The sequence below is a fragment of the Mobula birostris genome, chromosome 22 (assembly GCF_030028105.1).
Source record: "Mobula birostris isolate sMobBir1 chromosome 22, sMobBir1.hap1, whole genome shotgun sequence".
Classification (NCBI taxonomy): Eukaryota; Metazoa; Chordata; class Chondrichthyes; order Myliobatiformes; family Myliobatidae; genus Mobula; species Mobula birostris.
This window is the reverse complement of record NC_092391.1, coordinates 42085231-42107552: the sequence shown is the minus strand read 5'-3', so window position 1 is coordinate 42107552 and position 22322 is coordinate 42085231. Positions and strand designations below refer to the sequence as shown.

General features: G+C 42.4%; 1 protein-coding gene across 4 annotated transcripts in view; it reads left to right on the top strand.

Annotated features, from left to right (window-relative positions):
- Positions 1-22322, top strand: part of fkbp15b (FKBP prolyl isomerase family member 15b) — an 85479-nt gene that overhangs the window by 40505 nt on the left and 22652 nt on the right. For all 4 annotated transcript variants that reach the window (XM_072240545.1, XM_072240544.1, XM_072240543.1 and 1 more), the window contains exons 20-21: positions 9051-9222; positions 18713-18849. In XM_072240545.1, coding sequence (XP_072096646.1) covers positions 9051-9222; positions 18713-18849 — 309 coding nt within the window. The remainder of the gene's footprint in view (positions 1-9050; positions 9223-18712; positions 18850-22322) is intronic.

The window sequence follows — 22322 nt, the reverse complement described above, 5'->3', positions numbered from 1 at the left end:
CGTCATCTCCGTTCTCAAAGGACACCTCTCTATTCTGAGGCTGTGTCCTCTGGTCTTAGACTCTCCCACCATAGGAAACATCGTTCCCACATCCATTCTGTCAAGGCTTTTCACCATTCGATGTTTCAATGACGTCACTCTCGTTCTTCTGAATTCCAGTGAATGCAGGCCCAGAGCCGTCAAATGTTCTTCATATGATGAGCTATTCAATCCTAGAAACCTCCTTTGAACCCTGTCCAGTTTCAGCATATCCTTTCTAAAATAAGGGGCCCAAAATTGCTCACAATCCTCCAAGTGAGGCCTCACCAGTGCTTTATGAACTGTCAACATTACATCCTTGCTTTTATATTCTAGTCCCTGAAATCAATGCTGACATCACATTTGCCTTCCTCACCACAGTCTCAACCTGCAAATTAACCTTTAGGGAATTCTGCACAAGGACTGTTAAGTCCCCTTGTGCTTCTTTTGTTTTTGTATTTTCTCTCCATTTAGAAAATCATCAGTCCTTTAATTTCTTCTAGCAAGTGCATGACCATACACTTCCTGACACTGTGTTCCATCTGACATTTTTTTTGCCCATTCTCCTAGTCTGTCTAAGTCCTGCTGTAGCCTCCCTACTTCCTCAAAACTACCTGCCTCTCTACCTATCTTCGTATTGTCTGCAAACTTTACAAGAAAGCCTTCAATTCCATCATCCAAATCATTGACAGATAACATAAGTAGAATTGGTCCCAACATCGACCCCTGTGGAACACCACTACTCACTGGCAGCCAGCCAGAAAAGGTCCCCTTTATTCCCACTTTTTGACTCCTACCAATCAGCCACTGTTTTATCTATGCTAGAATCTTTCCTGTAATGCCATGGGCTCTTAGCTTGTTAAGCAGCTTCATGTGGCACCTTGTCAAACGCTTTCTGAAAATCCAAGTAAACATCAACTGATTGTCCTTTGTCTATCCTGCTTGTTATTTCTTCAAAGAATTCCAACAGATTTGTCAGGCAAGATTTTCCCTCGGAAACCGTGTTGACTACAGCCTATTTTATCATGTACCTCCAAGTACCCTTAGGCCTCATCCTTAACAATAGACCCCAACAGCTCCCCAACCACTGAGGTCAGACTAGCTAGTCTATAGTTTCCTTTATTCTGCCTCTCTCCTTTCTTGAAGTGTGGAGTGACATTTGCAATTTTCCAGCCTTCCAGAACTATTTCAGAATCTAGTGGTTCTTGAAAGATCATTACTAATGCCTCCACGATCTCTTCAGCCACCTCTTTTGGAACTCTACGGTGTACATTATCTGGTCCAGGTAACTTATCTACCTTCAGACTTTTCAGTTTTCCAACAATCTCTCTAGTTATGGTAACTTCACACACTTCATGACCCCTGGCACTTGGAACTTCCACAATACTGCTAGTGTCTTCCACAATGAAGACTGATGTAAAATACTTATTCAGTACATCCACCATTTCCTTGTTCCCCATTATTAACTCTCCAGCATCGTTTTCAGCAGTCCAAAATCCACTCCTGGCTCTCTTTTACACTTTATGTATCTGAAGAAACTTTTGGTATATTTAATATTATTGGCTAGCTTACTTTTGTGTTCCATCGTTACCTTGTTGACTTTTTAGTTCTTTCACTGTCGTGGCCCACTGCTGCCTTTTCTACTTGGGCAGTGGACCTGAGTGAAATCCCCTCCTCTCAAAACTTCTCACATCTGGAATTGGTAACTGGTCAAAGCTCTTTTTCACTGCAGTGACCCGCTGCTGCCTTTTCTACTCAGGCAGGGGGACTCTATCATGGGTGTTTTGCAAGCAAACATTATGTAAGGGCATTCTCGAGCTGACTAATGCTCTTTGTTTTTAGGTGGTTATTCTTTAAACAGAGAGAGAATGTGATTCATGTATATCCACCTGGGGACGAGGGAAAATGGGGAGGAATGTTTGATCAACACACACAAAATGCTGGTGGAATGCAGCAGGCCAGGAAGCATCTATAGGAAGAAGTACAGTCGATGTTTTGGGCAGAGACCCTCCGTCAGGACTAACTGAAAGAAAAGATAGTAAGAGATTTGAAAGTGGGAGGGGGAGAGATGAAACTAAGAGCTGGGAAGTTGATTGGCAAAAGGGATGCAAGACTGGAGAAGGGAAAGGATCATGGGACAGGAGGCTTGGGGAGAAAGAAAGGGGGAGGGAAGCACCAGAGGAAGATGGAGACCAGGCAAGGAGTTATTGTGAAAGGGACAGAGAGAGAAAAAAGAGTGAGAGACAGAGAGAAAAAGAGAAAAAATAATAAATAAATAAGGGATGGGATAAGAAGGGGAAGAGGGGCATTAACAGAAGTTAGAGAAATCAATGTTCATGCCATCAGGTTGGAGGCTCCCCAGACAGAATATAAGGTGTTGTTCGTCCAACCTGAGTGTGGCTTCATCTTGACAGTAGAGGAGGCCATGGATTGACATATCAGAATGGGAATGAGATGTGGAATTAAAATGTGTGGCCACTGGGAGATCCTGCTTTCTCTGGCAGACAGAGCGTAGGTGTTCAGTGAAACGGTCTCCCAGTCTGTGTCGGGTCTTATCAATATATAGAAGGCTGCACCGGGAGCAGCGAACACAGTATATCACACCAGCCGACTCACAGGTGAAGTGTCGCCTCACCTGGAAGGAATGTTTGATAGTCAATTGTTAATATTCCAAACAACTTGGAAATACTATATTTTCATGGAGTGGTCCAGTGTTTCCAATTGTTCATTCAGCTCAGCATCAAATCAACACAGAACACCACTTTTAATATTTTCAAATTATGATGTGTTCTACACAATAGCCAGAATGGGAATCATCGACAGACAACATGGCTCAAGCAAATTATTCTTTCCTTTCTCCCTTGCTTTTCCTCTCTGCCCACCATTACTTATCAGGTACATTGAAATTAATACACCATGAGCATTATTGAGTTCAATAAGTGTAGAATGTTACCCTATACAGACTTGACCCCACATTAAAGTGGTTTTGTTTAATGCTCTGTTAAGATCACAGTGAGTGGAAACTTTCAATGTCCCTTATGTTCTGATCAGATTTAGGGTTTGCTGCTCTGCGTGCATCCTATTGAATGTTGAGAGGCCTAGATAGTGGATGTGGAGAGAATGTTTCCTATGGTGTGGGAGTCTAGGACCAGAGGGCACAGCCTCAGAATAGAGGGACGTCCATTTAGAATGGAGATGAGGGATTTCTTTAGCTAGAGGGTAGTGAACCTGTGGAATTCCTTGCCACAGGCGGCTGTGGAGGCCAAGTCATTGGGTGTTTTTATGGCGGAGATTGATAGATTCTTGATTAGACAGGGTGTCAAAGAATGGGGTTGAGAGGGAAATGGATCAGCCATGATTAAATGGCAGAGCAAACTCAATGGGCCAAATGGCCTAATTCTGCCCCTAAGTCTTGTGGTCTCATGTAGTACTTGTGCAGGTAGTAACATGAGGATTCTACCAACAGGTCTGAATTGCAACTTGTGCTTCAGAACAAAGCACAAGGTATCCAGGAGGTAACGTTTAATAGTTGATAGACCATTATTATAAACATGTCAGCTTTGCCTATCGGCACAACAGGTCCACATCAGATGTCATTTCATTGGCTCTTCACTCAAACTTGGAACACCTGGATAGCAAAGGCTATCAGGATGTTCTTTTATCACTACAGCTCAGCATTCAGTACTATCATCCCCTCAAACTAATCAATAAGCTTCAAAACCTTGGCCTATCTATATTTTTCTGCAACTGGATCCTCGAATCATTCACTTGCAGACCCCAGTTTGTTCGGATTGGCAACAACATCTCCTCTGCAATCTCCATCAGCACAGGTGCACCACAATGCTGTGTGCTCAGCCCCCTGCTCTACTCACTTTACACTTAAGACTATGTAGCTAAGCACAGCTCCAATGCTACATTCATTTTGCTGATGACAGCACTATTGTAGTCTGAATCAAAGGTGGTGACGAACCAGCGTGCAGGAGGGAGATTGAAATTCTGGCTGAGTGGTGCCAGAACAACCTCTCTCTCAATGTTGGCAAGACCAAGAAGCTGATTATTGACTTCAGGAGAGGTCTAGTTTTTATCGGAGAATCAGAGGTGGAGAGGGTCAGCAACTTTAAATTCCTCAGTGTTATCATGTCATGGGACCCATCCTTGGCCCAGCATATAAGAGCAATTACAAAGAATGCATGGCACATCTCTACTTAGGAGTTTGCAATGATTTGGCATGACAAACTTCTATAGGTGTGTGGCGAAGAGTGCACAGTCTTGAATGGAAACACTAATGTCCTTGAACGGAAAATCCTTCAATAAGTGGTTACGGCCCAGTCCATAATGAGTAAAGCCCTGCCCACCAACGAGCACATCTACATGGAGTGTTGTTGCAGGAAAACAGCACCAGGTCATGCTCACTTCTCACTGCTGCCATCAGAAAGGTGGTACAGGAGCCTTAGGATTCACACCAACAGGTTCAGGAACAGTTATTACCCCTCAACCATCAGGCTGTTGAACCAGAGAGGATAACTTCATTCAATTTCACTTGCCCCATCTCTGAGTTGTTCCCATAACCTATGGACTCGCTTTCAAGGACTTTTCATCTCATGTTCTCAATATTTATTGCTTATTTATTGTTGTTATTTCTTACTTTTTTGCACAGTTTGTTGTCTTTTGTACATTGGTTATCCAACCTGTTGTGTCGTCTTTCATTGAGTTGATTAAGGTTATTGGATTTACTGAGTATGCCCGCAAGAAAATGCGACATACTCAGTAAGTTTAGTAACCATATCGTCACATATATGTACTATATATATGTTGTATATGGTCACATATATGTATAATAAATTTACTTCGAAATGTGAGTTTGTCTTCCGAGTTTTTTTTTTTAGTTTACGAGTTATTTTGCCAATAGACCACAACCTGTTGCCCACCTCTTCACCTGCAATATTTTGGTCTCACTTCAGATTCTCTGAGGAAATTCTGATGTAATGTTATTTGTTAAATATCGGTTCTAGTCGCAGAATTCTTTTATCTTATTCTTTCATTTGTAATCTTCAGGGTCTCTGTTTTGCATTGTTTGTTGATGGCACTCTGTATGATTGGTCATATCAAACGTTTATTTGATGTAATTCTGTGAATAACCTGCAGTATAGCACCTGCTCCGGTGTTGGATGTGCTATGTTCAACCTGTATTATACCGTAGGGCTATAAATTAAATGAAGGACATGATCTGTCAGTGTGGGCTGTTAAGTCTGATGTGGTTGGCATGTGTGGGTTGGCACAGAATTACTCAATAGAACAGGACAGCACAAGAACAGGCCCTTTGCCCCACAATGTTGTGCTGAACCAGCTAAAAAAATACAAATCAAAAACCCCAAATAACTAATCCCTCCTACCTCACAATATCCATATCCCTCTCATCTTCCTCATACTCACTTACTTATCTAAACGTCTTGTAAACACCTCGAATGTATCTGCCTCCACCACCATACCAGGCAGCACATTCCAGGCATTACCACTCTGAGTAAAAAAAAAACTTATCCCTCATATTCCCTTTGAACCTGCCCCCTCTCACCTTCAATGCATGTCCTCTGGTATTAGACATTTCTACCCTGGGAAACAGATAGTCCTTGTCTACTTTATCTATGCCTCTCATAATCTTTCATCCTCTATGAGATCTCCCTTCAGCCTCCGCCACTCCAGAGAAAGCAACCAAAGTTTGTCTAACCCGTCATGATAGCACATGCCCCCTAAGCTAAGTAACATCCTGGTGAACCTCTTCTGCACCCTCTCCAAAGCCTCAACATCCTTCCTGTAGTGGGATGACCAGAACTTTATGCAATATTCCAGATGTGGCTTAACTATAGTTTTATAAAGTTGCAACATAACTTCTTGATTTTGGAACTCAATGCCTCGACTAATAAAAGCAAGCATTTCATAAACCTCCTTAACCTCCCTGTTAACTTGTGTAGCCACTTTCATGGAGCTATGAGCTTGGAGCCCAAGGTCTCTCTGTTATTAAGGGTTTTGCCCTCAACAGTGTATTGTCTCCTTGCATTTTCCCTACCAAGGTGCAACACCTCACATTTATCTGGGTTAAATTCCATCTGCCATTTCTCTGTGCATATCAGTAACTGATCTGTATCTCGCTGTATTCTTTGCCAGTCTTGTGCTGTGAAGTAAAGGGCATTGTGGGTAATTTGCACTGTGATGTACAGTACATGGATATTGAAGAATTGCTGTGGCTGGTCCATGGTTCTTGAGTATGTGGATAGGTTCAGAACTTTAATGGCATTTTCTGCATGGAGGGTTCTGTCAGCTGCACAAATCTAGTCATGTTAAAATATAGGGCTGTGTATGTTTATTACACTACTTGGTTATTCTCTGATGCGTGCGATACTGAGCAGTATTTGGAATTGTTGTAGATGCAAGATGTCATGCAGAATTGGTACAAGACAGGGTAATGAGAAAAACAGGGAAAGATGGGCATGCTACTTCTGTTGCTTAAGCATTCTTGTCGAAGTGAGGTGGACTAGAAATATGGCTGAAGTGTTGTGTGATACAGGCGTGTACTATTTCAAGTGATTTTGGTATCAGTATGAGGAACTGATCTTTTGCTGTGGGCCAAACTGGTGAAAATAATTACAGATAACAATGCGTTAAGATAGTCTACTATTTTTTACTTGTGGAGTTAGCGTACTTTGGACTCAGAAAATGTAGATGATAGCAAAGCAGCAGAAATACTATCGATAAAGTGTTACCAACCTGGGATCCACAGACTCCTTAGTAAGGCTCATTGGCACAGAAAAGGTTGGAAACCCCTGCTACAGATAAAATTTAAGAAAATACCTGGGGAAAAACTGTAGTAAAGGTGAAGTAATTAGCTGCCATTAAAATATACTTAAATGTTGGGCATGACATGGAGGTAATTACCGTCTTCAAAAAAAAACCCAGTGAAATGGGAAAAGTAGGATTAACATATTGATAAAAGATACTGAAATTGCAAGTAGGGGCATCCATTAGTGAGAGCAGATAGCGGAAACTCAGCATAGAAATGAGATGTAGGGAACTAGGTGGGAGTTCAGGAGTTGTCTCCAGACATCCTAATAAATAAAGTTGTGGACTTGGAGAAGCTTTTTGCAAAAGCAAGTGAACAAAAGTGGGAATTTTTTTTTATTGGGAAAAGCAAAGTAACTTGAGATTCAAATATATTGATTATTTTAATTCTTGTCAAGGAGATTTCTGGCTCAGTACAAGAGAACAGATTACAGTAGGTTAGTTATGAGTTTTAAGGCTGAAGTAGTTAGAGATCCAATAATGGTTTTGTGGTGGGGAAGGGTGAGTCACAAGCTATGGTTTTAAGTTTAGGTAAGACAAAATTAGGAGTTGTGAGAAAGAAATTAAACACTGCAGAATTGACAGACAAAACAGCAGATGAGTGGAGTTGTTCAAATAAATGGTAGAATACAAGATCTAAATAGCCCAGAATGAGGTCTAAATGTGTAATTCTGACTGCTGAAGAGGAAATGATAAATGATAAACAGCTAAAATAAAATATCTGCCCTTGCAAGAATAGTAGAAGTTCTTTTACTAGGAGAGGGGGACCATATATAAAAAAAACATTAAAATTAAGATCTGTTAAAACAATTTATGCAAGTGATATTGGGGGTAACATTAAAAGTTTAGATAAATTCTTTGAGAGGATGTTAGAGAAAGTTAACACTGAGGAATAGGTTCTTGTTGTCTAAAATGATAAGTACTTACTGTCTAAAATTAAAATGGTAATGGAGACAGTGAACCTGAAGATTCACTTCTCACTAAGACCAATACTTTCCAGCCCCAATGTACTAAAAATGAGAGGAATTATATGTGTTCTTCGAAAAAGTTACTTTGATTCTGGGATTTCTCCGATTGGTGCAACCATTTTAGTTAATACATCTGCCCTTTCAGGTAGTTGTAGAACTTTGCAACAGGTTATTGACAAATTAACTGAATTTCTGCATTGTTTTGTCCCATAGTTTGATTGTGAACTCGTTCTCTTTGTGGGCAAGAAAGAGAATGGGAGTATTTTCAAAATGATGAGGCACTCTGAATTGTGGAAGAGCAGAGAGATCATAGGGTCCAAGTATAGAAATCAGTGCAGGGAAATACAACCCTTTTTAATTAAAAGTTAGTTAAATGTTCTCTATCTCAGCAAAGCTGGAATGCAGAGAGATGCAGGTTATGTTACGTTTATATGACTCAATGCCATTTAGAATGCAATACTCGGTTCTGCTCACTATATTTAAATGGCCTCTGTGAACCTTCACCTGGATCCAATGTAGCAAAGTACTTGTAGGACTGAATCTGATAGAGGTTTATAATATTAGAGGCATTGCTGGAGTAGACAGGGAGTATCTGTTTCCCAGGGTTGAAATACCAGAGGGCATGCATTGAAGGTGAGAGGGTGTAGATTTAAAGGGGATGTGAGGGCTAAGCTTCTTTTTACTCAGTGGTGGATGCCTGGAATGTGCTGCTTGGTATGGTGGTAGAGGCAAATATATTAGAGGCTTTTAAGGGACATTTAGATCGGCACATGAGTATGACCAAGATGGAGGAATATGGACGTTGTGAAGGTAGGAGAGATGTTTTGGAGAGTTTTTAATTGATGTTTTAGCTGCCTTGGCACAACATTGTGCGTTGAAGGGCCTGTTCCTGTGTATGTTCTAAAGGGTTAAATTATGAGTACAGTGTAGATTGTTTGGCAATGCATTCTTCTGCATTTTGGGGATAAAGTACCTGATGATCGACAGTACCTGAATTTCTTAGGAAGTTTTAAGGACTTTGTCGGGTGGATGGAAGCTATTCTCTCTGGTATGGGAGTCTAGAACCTAGTAATATAACTTTAAGTATTGAGGTGGGCCGAAGGGATTTAGTCATCAAGCTCTTAATCTCCTAAAAGGTCATGGAAATATGAAATACACTTTTTTTTTGGGGGGGGGGAGCTATTCAGGTGAAGTAAAAGTCTTGTTGTACCTTTTCCTTCTGTGACACAGGTGAAGGTGACAGAGGAACTAGCAGCAGCCACTAGCCAGGTTGCAAAGCTGCAGTTGGAGCTCACGGCCCACCAGAAAAAGGAGATGGAGCTGCGCAATCAGCTGGCCTCAGTACAGCAGAAAGCAGAGGGACAGGGGCAGCGGCTCAACAATGTGGAAGCCCAGTTAACAGGTACATAGCGGCCCCAATCTCCTTGAATTATGAATACAGTAAGAGGGAAGAGAAATGGAGCTGCATTTCTGCTTGTATTTGAAGGAGGTAGGAAAAGTGAAAACAGGGATCCTGGCAATTCTTAAAAATAAACATGGAGTTTAGAAACAAGAAGTTGGGTTAATTTACTGATTAGTCCATCTTGTTCCCTTTCTTTTCAATAGAATTATACGGCACAGAACTGGGCCCATATGTTCACCACATCCATGTTGACCTCTTTGCCTGCATTAGGAACATATTCTCCTGAACCCTGCCTGTCTAACTGTTTGTATAAATGTTTCCTAAACATATGATAGTACCTGACTCCATCACTACCTCTGACAGCACATTCCAGTTGTCAACCACTCAGAGTAGGAACAAAACCAACTTTTCAAATCCCCTTTAAAACTCCTTCCTTTTATCTTAAGTCTATGGCCTTGATTTTGTGATATCGTTCCTAAGGGAGGGGATGAAGAAATTGATTATTTATCCTATCTTTACCACCTCAGTCTTGTATACTTCCATCAGATTACTCCCCTGCCTTCTTTGCTCCAGGGAAAGCAAGTTCAGCTGATCTTGTCTCTCTCCCATAACTAAAGTCCTCTGATAAAAGCAACATCCTGCTGAACTTTCTCAGCATTTTCCCCAGTACATTTTGTAGCGTTGCCACCAGAAATGTGCTCAGTACTTCAAGTCGTATTTTAACTAATGTTTTTCTTTTATATTTCCAACATAGTACCTCAACTCTTGTATTCTTAAGTCTGTGAAGTTAACAGTGCCATGTGTATTCTTCACCACCCTGTTTGGCCTGTGTTGCTGCTTTCAGAGATTAATGGACTGGGGCTCTTGGGTCATCATTTTCCAAGGTGCCCTACTAAGGATAGTCATAGAAAAGTACAGCACAGAATCAGACCATTTGGCCCATCTAGTCTGTGCCAAACCATTTAAACTGCCCAGTCCCATTGACCTGCACTGGGACTATAGCCCTCCCTACCCCTACCGCCCATGAACCTATCCAAACTTCTCAAATGTTGAAATAGAACTTGCATGCAGCACTTGTGCTGGCAGCTCATTCCACATTCTCACAGCCCTCTGAGTGAAGGTGTTACCCCTCAAGTTCCCCTTAAACTTTTCACCTTTCACCTTAATCCATGACCTCTAGTTGTAGTCCCACTCAATCACGGTGGAAAAACCCTGCTTGCATTTACTGAATCTGTACCCCTCATATTTTTGTGTACCTCTATCAAACCTCCCCCCCCCCCCCCCCCCCAGTCTTCTACATTCATAGAAACATGAAAATAGGTGCGGGAGTAGGCCATTCGGCCCTTCGAGCCTGCACCGCCATTTATTATGATCATGGCTGATCATCCAACTCAGAACACCGCCCCAGCCTTCCCTCCATACCTCCTGACCCCCGTAGCCACAAGGGCCATATCTAACTCCCTCTTAAATATAGCCAATGAACTGGCCTCAACTGTTTCCTGTGGCAGAGAATTCCACAGATTCACCACTCTCTGTGTGAAGAAGTTTTTCCTAATCTCAGTCCTAAAAGGCTTCCCCTCTATCCTCAAACTGTGACCCCTCGTTCTGGACTTCCCCAACATCGGGAACAATTTTCCTGCATCTAGCCTGTCCAATCCCTTTAGGATCTTATACGTTTCAATCAGATCCCCCCTCAATCTTCTAAATTCCAACGAGTACAAGCCCAGTTCATCCAGTCTTTCTTCATATGAAAGTCCTGCCATCCCAGGAATCAATCTGGTGAACCTTCTCTGTACTCCCTCTATGGCAAGGATGTCTTTCCTCAGATTAGGGGACCAAAACTGCACACAATACTCCAGGTGTAGTCTCACCAAGGCCTTGTACAACTGCAGTAGTACCTCCCTGCTCCTGTACTCAAATCCTCTCGCTATAAATGCCAGCATACCATTCGTCTTTTTCACCGCCTGCTATACCTGCATGCCCACTTTCAATGACTGGTGTATAATGACACCCAGGTCACGTTGCACCTCCCCTTTTCCTGATCGGCCACCATTCAGATAATAATCTGTTTTCCTATTTTTGCCACCAAAGTGGATAACTTCACATTTATCCACATTAAATTGCATCTGCCATGAATTTGCCCACTCACCCAACCTATCCAAGTCACCCTGCATCCTCACAGCTAACACTGCCACCCAGCTTCGTGTCATCCGCAAACTTGGAGATGCTGCATTTAATTCCCTCATCCAAGTCATTAATATATATTGTAAACAACTGGGGTCCCAGCACTGAGCCTTGCGGTACCCCACTAGTCACCGTCTGCCATTCTGAAAAGGTCCCGTTTATTCCCACTCTTTGCTTCCTGTCTGCTAACCAACTCTCCACCCACACCAATACCTTACCCCCAATACCGTGTGCTTTAAGTTTGCACACTAATCTCCTGTGTGGGACCTTGTCAAAAGCCTTCTGAAAATCCAAATATACCACATCCACTGGTTCTCCCCTATCCACTCTACTAGTTACATCGTCAAAAAATTCTATGAGATTCGTCAGACATGATTTTCCTTTCACAAATCCATGCTGACTTTGTCCGATCATTTCACCACTTTCCAAATGTGCTGTTATCACATCCTTGATAACTGACTCCAGCAGTTTCCCCACCACCAACGTTAGGCTAACCGGTCTATAATTCCCCGGTTTCTCTCTCCCTCCTTTTTTAAAAAGTGGAGTTACATTAGCCACCCTCCAATCCTCAGGAACTAGTCCAGAATCTAACGAGTTTTGAAAAATTATCACTAATGCATCCACTATTTCTTGGGCTACTTCCTTAAGCACCCTGGGATGCAGACCATCTGGCCCTGGGGATTTATCTGCCTTCAATCCCTTCAATTTACCTAACAGAACTTCCCTACTAACATGTATTTCGCTCAGTTCCTCCATCTCACTGGACCCTCTGTCCCCTACTATTTCTGGAAGATTATTTATGTCCTCCTTAGTGAAGACAGAACCAAAGTAATTATTCAATTGGTCTGCCATGTCCTTGCTGCCCATAATCAACTCACCTGTTTCTGCCTGCAGGGGACCTACATTTGTCTTTACCAGTCTTTTCCTTTTTACATATCTATAAAAGCTTTTACAGTCAGTTTTTATGTTCCCTGCCAGTTTTCTCTCATAATCTTTTTTCCCCTTCCTAATTAAGCCCTTTGTGCTCCTCTGCTGAACTCTGAATTTCTCCCAGTCCTCAGGTGAGCCACTTTCTCTGGCTAATTTGTATGCTGCTTCTTTGGAATTGATACTATCCCTAATTTCTCTTGTCAGCCACGGGTGCACTACCTTCCTTGATTTATTCTTTTGCCAAACTGGGATGAACATTTGTTGCAGTTCATCCATGCAACCTTTAAATGCTTGCCATTGCATATCCACCGTCAATCCTTTAAGTGTCATTTGCCAGTCTATCTTAGCTAATTCACGTCTCATACCTTCAAAGTTACCCCTCTTTAAGTTCAGAACCTTTGTTTCTGAATTAACTATGTCACTCTCCATCTTAATGAAGAATTCCACCATATTATGGTCACTCTTACCCAAGGGGCCTCTCACGACAAGATTGCTAATTAACCCTTCCTCATTGCTCAAAACCCAGTCTAGAATAGCCTGCTCTCTAGTCGGTTCCTCGACATGTTGGTTCAAAAAACCATCCCACATACATTCCAAGAAATCCTCTTCCTCAGCACCTTTACCAATTTGGTTCACCCAATCTACATGTAGATTGAAGTCACCCATTATAACTGCTGTTCCTTTATTGCACACATTTCTAATTTCCTGTTTAATACCATCTCCGACCTCACTACTACTGTTAGGTGATACATTCTAAATGGATGTATGCCCAGCCTCCTATTTAACTTCCCAAAATACACCTCTGTGTGCTTGTTGGGATTACATTCCATCTGCCAATGCTTTGTCCAACTTTCCTTCTGATTTATATCCTGCTCTACCTTGACTAACTTACTATTTTAATGCCAATTTTTATGCCATCCTCAAACATAATTATACCTGCTACATTAACTTTCAAATCATTGATATGTATTACAAATTGCACAGGTCCCACTACTGATCCCTGTGGTACACTAATAGTCACAGACATCCACTTTAGAAAAACCACTTCCCTGTTGACCCTCTCCCTCCTTTCACCAAACCAGCTTTGGATCCAGTAGTCCAGCTCCCCTTGGATCCTATGTGGCTTAACCTTTGGATCAGCCTAACATACAGGTCTTGAGCGAAGGCCTTGGAAGGTTTGCAGAAGGGGGCTTTAAGTTTAAAAAAAAACCACATAATTACATAGGGAGGTCTGAGCTGGATTCTTATTATAGCAGAGAAAATTACAGGTGTTCAAAATTACATATTTTATTGAACACTATTTCGGCATTTGTGACCGGGATTCAATCCCACTGCTATCTGTAAGGAATTTGTACATTCTCCCTGTGGCCGTGTAGGTTTCCTCCCACTTTACGACGAAGTACAGGTTAGTTGGCATCTGGTCACATGGGTGTAATTGGCAATGGTGGCTCGTTAGGCCAAAGGGCTCTGTTACTGTGCTGGATGGACAGACAGATGGACGATAGTAAATTTTGCTACTTGAGATTTAAGTGGCGAAGAGCTAGGTGGATTAGCTGTTATTTACTCAGCAAGTTATTATAGTATAGAGTGAAAAGTGTAATGAAAGTAGCAGACGAAATGAAATTTACCATCTCCTTCAACACACCAGCGTAGCCTTAGAAAAAATCTCAAATCCCTTTTGTTTTCTATATTCCTGATCCTCCAGATCCTTTAGAAGACTAAGTCAAGCATTGTCAGCACCCTGTCTCGGATCAGTGGCCCCACCATTGAGTCTAATTACTCTCAATAGACTCTTAACATTCCCAACATGAAACTGTTTGAGTACTGTTGGGGGGGACAGCTTACCCGGGGGAAGTGACAGTGGCCGTGCCTCCGGCACAGAGTCTGGCCCTGTAGCTCAGAAGGGTACGGCAAGGAAGAGGAGGGCAGTTGTGATAGGGGACTCGATAGTAAGGGGGTCAGATAGGCGATTCTGTGGACGCAGTCCAGAGACCCGGATGGTAGTTTGCCTCCCTGGTGCCAGGGTCCGGGATATTTCTGATCGTGTCCAAGATATCCTGAAGTGGGAGGGTGAGGAGCCAGAGGTCGTGGTACATATAGGTACCAATGACATAGATAGGAAAAGGGATGAGGTCCTGAAAGGAGAATATAGGGAGCTAGGAAGGGAGTTGAGAAAAAGGACCACAAAGGTAGTAATCTCGGGATTACTGCCTGTGCCACGCGACAGTGAGAGTAGGAATGCGATGAGGTGGAGGATAAATGCGTGGCTGAGGGATTGGAGCAGGGGGCAGGGATTCAAGTTTTTGAATCATTGGCACCTCTTTTGGCGCAGGCGTGACCTGTACAAAAAGGGCGGGTTACACTTGAATCCTAGGGGGACCAATATCCTGGCAGGGAGATTAGCGGGGTCTACTGAGGTGACTTTAAACTAGAATGGTTGTGGGGTGGGAATCAAATTAAAGAGGCTAGGCGTGAGGAGGTTAGTTCACAACAGGGGGATGGGAACCAGTGCAGAGAGACAGAGGGGTGTAAAGTGAGGGTAGAAGCAAAAAGTACTAAGGAGAAAAGTAAAAGTGGCAGGCCGACAAATCCAGGGCAAGCATTAAAAAGGGCCACTTTTCAGCATAATTGTATAAGGGCTAAGAGAGTTGTAAAAGAGCGCCTGAAGGCTTTGTGTGTCAATGCAAGGAGCATTCGTAATAAGGTGGATGAATTGCAAGTGCAGATTGTTATTAATGATTATGATATAGTTGGGATCACAGAGACATGGCTCCAGGGTGACCAGGAATGGGAGCTCAACGTTCAGGGATATTCAATATTCAGGAGGGATAGACATGAAGGAAGGGGAGGTGGGGTGGCGTTGCTGGTTAAAGAAGAGATTAACGCAATAGAAAGGAAGGACGCAAGCCGGGAAGATGTGGAATCGATATGGGTAGAGCTGCGTAACACGAAGGGGCAGAAGACGCTGGTGGGAGTTGTGTACAGGCCACCTAACAGTAGTAGTGAGGTCGGAGATGGTATTAAACAGGAAATTAGAAATGTGTGCAATAAAGGAATAGCAGTTATAATGGGTGACTTCAATCTACATGTAGATTGGGTGAACCAAATTGGTAAAGGTGCTGAGGAAGAGGATTTCTTGGAATATATGCGGGATGGTTTTTTGAACCAACATGTCGAAGAACCAACTAGAGAGCAGGCTATTCTGGATTGGGTTTTGAGCAATGAGGAAGGGTTAATTAGCAATCTTGTCGTGAGAGGCCCCTTGGGTCAGAGTGACCATAATATGGTGGAATTCTTCATTAAGATGGAGAGTGACAGTTAATTCAGAAACAAAGGTTCTGAACTTAAAGAGGGGTAACTTTGAAGGTATGAGACGTGAATTAGCTAAGATAGACTGGCAAATGACACTTAAAGGATTGACGGTGGATATGCAATGGCAAGCATTTGAAGGTTGCATGGATGAACTACAACAATTGTTCATCCCAGTTTGGCAAAAGAATAAATCAAGGAAGGTAGTGCACCCGTGGCTGACAAGAGAAATTAGGGATAGTATCAATTCCAAAGAAGAAGCATACAAATTAGCCAGAGAAAGTGGCTCACCTGAGGACTGGGAGAAATTCAGAGTTCAGCAGAGGAGGACAAAGGGCTTAATTAGGAAGGGGAAAAAAGATTATGAGAGAAAACTGGCAGGGAACATAAAAACGGACTGTAAAAGCTTTTATAGATATGTAAAAAGGAAAAGACTGGTAAAGACAAATGTAGGTCCCCTGCAGACAGAAACAGGTGAATTGATTATGGGGAGCAAGGACATGGCAGACCAATTGAATAATTACTTTGGTTCTGTCTTCACTAAGGAGGACATAAATAATCTTCCAGAAATAGTAGGGGACAGAGGGTCCAGTGAGATGGAGGAACTGAGCGAAATACATGTTAGTGGGGAAGTGGTGTTAGGTAAATTGAAGGGATTGAAGGCAGATAAATCCCCAGGGCCAGATGGTCTGCATCCCAGAGTGCTTAAGGAAGTAGCCCAAGAAATAGTGGATGCATTAGTGATAATTTTTCAAAACTCGTTAGATTCTGGACTAGTTCCTGAGGATTGGAGGGTGGCTAATGTAACTCCACTTTTTAAAAAAGGAGGGAGAGAGAAACCGGGGAATTATAGACCGGTTAGCCTAACGTTGGTGGTGGGGAAACTGCTGGAGTCAGTTATCAAGGATGTGATAACAGCACATTTGGAAAGTGGTGAAATGATCGGACAAAGTCAGCATGGATTTGTGAAAGGAAAATCATGTCTGACGAATCTCATAGAATTTTTTGACGATGTAACTAGTAAAGTGGATAGGGGAGAACCAGTGGATGTGGTATATTTGGATTTTCAAAAAGCTTTTGACAAGGTCCCACACAGGAGATTAGTGTGCAAACTTAAAGCACACGGTATTGGGGGTAAGGTATTGGTGTGGGTGGAGAGTTGGTTAGCAGACAGGAAGCAAAGAGTGGGAATAAACGGGACCTTTTCAGAATGGCAGGCGGTGACTAGTGGGGTACCGCAAGGCTCGGTGCTGGGACCCCAATTGTTTACAATATATATTAATGACTTGGATGAGGGAATTAAATGCAGCATCTCCAAGTTTGCGGATGACACGAAGCTGGGTGGCAGTGTTAGCTGTGAGGAGGATGCAGGGTGACTTGGATAGGTTGGGTGAGTGGGCAAATTCATGGCAGATGCAATTTAATGTGGATAAATGTGAAGTTATCCACTTTGGTGGCAAAAATGGGAAAACAGATTATTATCTGAATGGTGGCCGATTAGGAAAAGGGGAGGTGCAACGAGACCTGGGTGTCATTATACACCAGTCATTGAAAGTGGGCATACAGGTACAGCAGGTGGTGAAAAAGGCAAATGGTATGCTGGCATTTATAGCGAGAGGATTCGAGTACAGGAGCAGGGAGCTACTACTGCAGTTGTACAAGGCCTTGGTGAGACCACACCTGGAGTATTGTGTGCAGTTTTGGTCCCCTAATCTGAGGAAAGACATCCTTGCCATAGAGGGAGTACAAAGAAGGTTCACCAGATTGATTCCTGGGATGGCAGGACTTTCATATGAAGAAAGACTGGATGAACTGGGCTTGTACTCGTTGGAATTTAGAAGACTGAGGGGGGATCTGATTGAAACGTATAAGATCCTAAAGGGATTGGACAGGCTAGATGCAGGAAGATTGCTCCCGATGTTGGGGAAGTCCAGAACGAGGGGCCACAGTTTGAGGATAGAGGGGAAGCCTTTTAGGACCGAGATTAGGAAAAACTTCTTCACACAGAGTGGTGAATCTGTGGAATTCTCTGCCACAGGAAACAGTTGAGGCCAGTTCATTGGCTATATTTAAGAGGGAGTTAGATATGGCCCTTGTGGCTACGGGGGTCAGGGTGTATGGAGGGAAGGCTGGGGCGGGGTTCTGAGTTGGATGATCAGCCATGATCATAATAAATGGTGGTGCAGGCTCGAAGGGCCGAATGGCCTACTCCTGCACCTATTTTCTATGTTTCTATGTTTCCTGTGGCCAGTGGAGAGAATGCAACATCTTCACTGACCTCTGGGAAATCCTAGTCCATGACTGCTCAAAATGAACAAGGAGGATTTGGTCTGGTACTGAGAACCACATCTGATCAACAAGTACAGTGTAAAATTCAGAAGGACTGTGCTTCTTCACAAACTTCCCTTCTGTCCCGTTTGTGTAAGTGTTAGTGGTTCTCACAGGGACTTCACCAGTCATTCCTGATCCTGAAAGTTTGCTGAAAAAACGCAAAACTCAATAGTGAATTTTAGAAGTTACTTGGAGATGTATGCAAAGAAGACATTTTCTTGGCTGTAGAAAGAGCTGGAGATCAGGCAGTCATCACCATCAGAGCAGGGTTGTGCCTTTTTGTACATTTTCACAGAATGTGTTTCATCACCTGTATCTGGAAAGATTTGGGCAATTACTCTGTTTTTCTTTTATTTTTATCATGTTTGAGAAGCATCAGTCATTTGCTTTCATATTTTTCTTTGATTAATTTTGCAACTTGAGACTTCGTGGCAAATTATGGTTAAAAGCAAATCTGCCCAAGCTATTGTTTTACCTTTGTAATGTCAGAGTACACTTTGCTGCACCACTGCTTGAACAAGCCGTCACTTTTGCATTTCATCAAAGCCTTTGATTAGGGATTCTGAGGAATAGTGTGTCCAACCAGCCCTGTGATTGTATTTCCGAAAGATTTACTTGTGTATTTCAGAGGCATTGCATGGTAATACAGGCAGAGATTGCTGAGGATCTGCGACGAGTTTGTGATTGGTTTGGTAGATACAAATAGCTCATTTGTTCCACTGCTTGTGTACCTCAGAACTGCAGGAGGCATCGGAACGTGCTCAGAACAAGTGCAAAGCAGAGAAACAAAGCCGTAAGCAGTTGGAAGTGAAGGTTGCCAGCATGGAGGAGGAACTTCTGGACCTTCGAGCTGAGAAGGATAATCTGGAAAAGGTGTGCTTGGAATTATAGAGCTTGGTAGGCTAGAGTTGTTACTAATCCAGAATGCTTCTTTTGTGAAATTTCATGTTATATGTGTCTTCGCAGATTGCTAATGTCACATAAGGTTATGATGTACAGTTTTCCACCTTGGCATTCCCAGTCATTCTTCCTTCTTTCTGACTCAATTAGAAGATAAACACCTCCTCCATCAAAAGCAAACCAAGGATGAGCTACTTTGTCTTCCCAAGATGATCTCATCTGAATGAATTATATTGAAAGAGGCATAACTTATTTTGTACCTTTCCCAAGCTGAAGCACTTTACTATCAATGGTGTGCCTTATTTGGTGATTGAAATTTGTTGAATCTTGAGATCAAAATTATCTAAACTTACAGTACTGTGCAGAAGTCTTAGGCACATACATATAGTTAGGATGCCTAGGACTTTCGCAAAGTACTGTGGTTGTCAACGTGGAGTGGAGAGCGAGTTTGTACATACCGTGGGAGCAAAGTATGTTGGGAATGGTGAGAGTGGATTACTGTGAGAGGGGTGCGGGACTGGTGGCAGAAAAGGAGTGCCACGGCCAGGGGTATGATGTTGGCATGGGTACAGACACACCCAGTCCTGAGAAACTGGGCAAGGTCATTTGATTCCACACAATTGGCTTATTGATCATTACAGAATGCCACTCTGGTGCCTTTGCTCTCTCCCCTCTCCCTTCCGCTTTTCCCAACCATGATTTCCATTTCTCTGTTCCCTTCCCACTCTCACTCCACAAAAGAGATCCATATCGGAATCACATTTATCATCACTGATGTATGTCATGATTTTTTTTTGCAGGAGCAGTACAGTGCAACACATAAAATTGCTATATTACTGTGCAGAGGTCAAAGGTGCCTGAGCTATGTATATGAGCCTAAGACTTTGCACAGAATTGTATTTGTGCAGGGGTATAAGAAAAGTCAAATAAGCACTTGAGCGATCTGCATGATCTATATGTTTAGTTCAACTTTCCAAAGCCAGTAAGGACAAACAAATATTAAGAAATGCTGGAAATACTCAGTAGGTCAAATATTATTTGTGAAGAGAAGCAGAGTTGACTTTTCAGCTCGATAACCTTTCATCAGAGATGATAATCTTTCTTTTAAAAGGTCATTTACCTGAAACAACCCCTGTTTCTCCCTCAGCAAATACTGCCTGCTTCTTCCCTGAGCTGCGATATTTTGCATTTGAAGTATGCTCTAATAAACTGCAAGAGGGTTATCTTCCTCCTTTTAAATTTATTTTGCAGGAATTTCAATACCAGGAAATAAATACAGTTGCAATAAGTAGTTTGTGAACCCTTTGCAATTACCTGGTTTTAATTACTCATAAATGTGGACTGATTTTCTAAGTCCTAATAATAGACAAACACAATCTCCCTAAACTAATAGCACACAAACAATTGTACTTTTCTTGGACACATTGTTTTATCATTTGCAGTCCAAACTGGAAAAAAGTATGTGAACCCTTGTATTTAATAACTGGTAAAACCTCCTTTAGCAGCAACAACTTTGAGACCGAATGTTTCCTGTAGCTGCTGATTAGACTTGCAGAACAATAATGAGGAACTTCAGACCATTTCTCCATACAAAACTGTTTCAGTTCCTCAATATTTCTGGGATACCTTGCATGAACAGCCCTCTTCAGGTCTGGTCATGTCATAGCATCTCAATTGGGTTAAGGTCTGGACTGTAACTTGGCCATTGCAAAACACATATTTTCCTCTTTTTAAACCATTCTGTTGATTTACTCTTGTGTTTCGGATCATTGTCTTGTTGCATCATCCAACTTTTATTGAGCTTCAGGTGACAGACTGCTACCTTGAGATTCTCCTGTAAAATGTCTTGATACAATTTTGAATTAATTGTTCTCCCCATGATTACAAGCTGTCCAGGCCCTGAGGCAGCAAAGCAGCCACAAACCATGATGCTCCTTTAACCATGCCTCACAGTTGGGATGAGATTTTGGTGTTGGTGTGCAGTGCCCTTTGCCCTCCAAATATAGCGGTGCGTTTTTGCCACAAAGTTCAACCTTTGGAAGCAGTGATCATAATATGATTGAACTCGTACAGCTATTTGAGAGGGACAAGCATAAGTCACATGTATCAGTATTACAGTGGAATAAAGGGAATTACAGAGGCGTGAGAGAGGAGCTTGCTCAGGTGGATTGGAGGAGGATACTGGCAGGATGATGGCAGGGCAGAGGTGGCTGAAGTTTCTGGGAATAGTTCACAAAGCTCAGGATAGAGATGTCCCACAGAAGTACTAGTTCTCAAATGGCGAGGTGGGCAGCTGTGGCTGACAAGCGAAGTTAAGGACTTCATAAGCCAAGGAAAGGGCATGTAGGGTAGCAAATGTGAGTGTGAAGTTGGATGATAGGGAAGCTTTTAAAATCCAACAAAAGGCAACTATAAGAGCTATAAGAAGGGAAAAGATGAAACATGAGGGCAAACTAGCCAATAATATAAAGCGGGATATTAAAAGCTTTTTCAGTTATATAAAGAGTAAAAGGGAGGTGAGAGTTGATATTGGACCACTGGAAAATGACTTTGGTGAAGTAGTAATGGGGGACAAAGAAATGGCAGATGAACTTAAAGGGTACTTTTCATCTTTCTTCACTGTGGAAAACACTAGCAGAGTGCCAGAGGTCTGTGAGTGTCAGAGAGCAGGAGTGAGTGCCATTGCTATTACAAAGGCAAAAGTGCAAGGCAAACTCAAAGGTCTTAAGGTGGGTCAGTCACCTGGACAAGATGGACTACATCCCAGAGTCCTGAGAGAGGATGCTGAAGAGATACAGGATACATTGGTCATGATCTTTCAAGAATCACTTGATTCTGGCATGGTCCCGGAGGATTGGAAGATTGCAAATGTCACCTCACTCTTTAAGAAGGGAGGAAGGCAAAAGAAAGGAAATTATAGGCCAGTTAGCCTAACCTCAGTGGTTGGGAAAGTGTTGAAGTCTATTATTAAGGATGAGGGTTTGGGATACTTGGAGACAAATGATAAAATAACTCAAAGTCAGCATGGTTTCTGTAAAGGGAAATTTTGCCTGACAAATGTGTCAGAGTTCTTCGAGGAAATAACAAGCGGGGTGGACAAAAGAGAGGCAGAGGATGTTATTTAATTGGATGTTCAGAAGGCATTTGATAAGGTGTCACACGTGAGGCTGCTTAACAAGATAAAGTCCTATAGCGTTACAGGAAAGATACTGGCATGGATAGATGGACAGAAGGCAGCAAGTGGAATAAAGGGGGCCTTTTCTGGTTGGCTGTCAGTGACTAGTGGTGTTCCTCAGGGGTCAGTATTGGGACCACTACTTTTCACATTGATGTCATTGATTTGGATAATGGAATTGAAAGCTTTGTGGCAAAGTTTGCAGATGATACGAAGGTAGGTAGAGGGGTAGGTAGTGCTGAGGAAGCAATGGGAAGTGTGTTGGGAAATT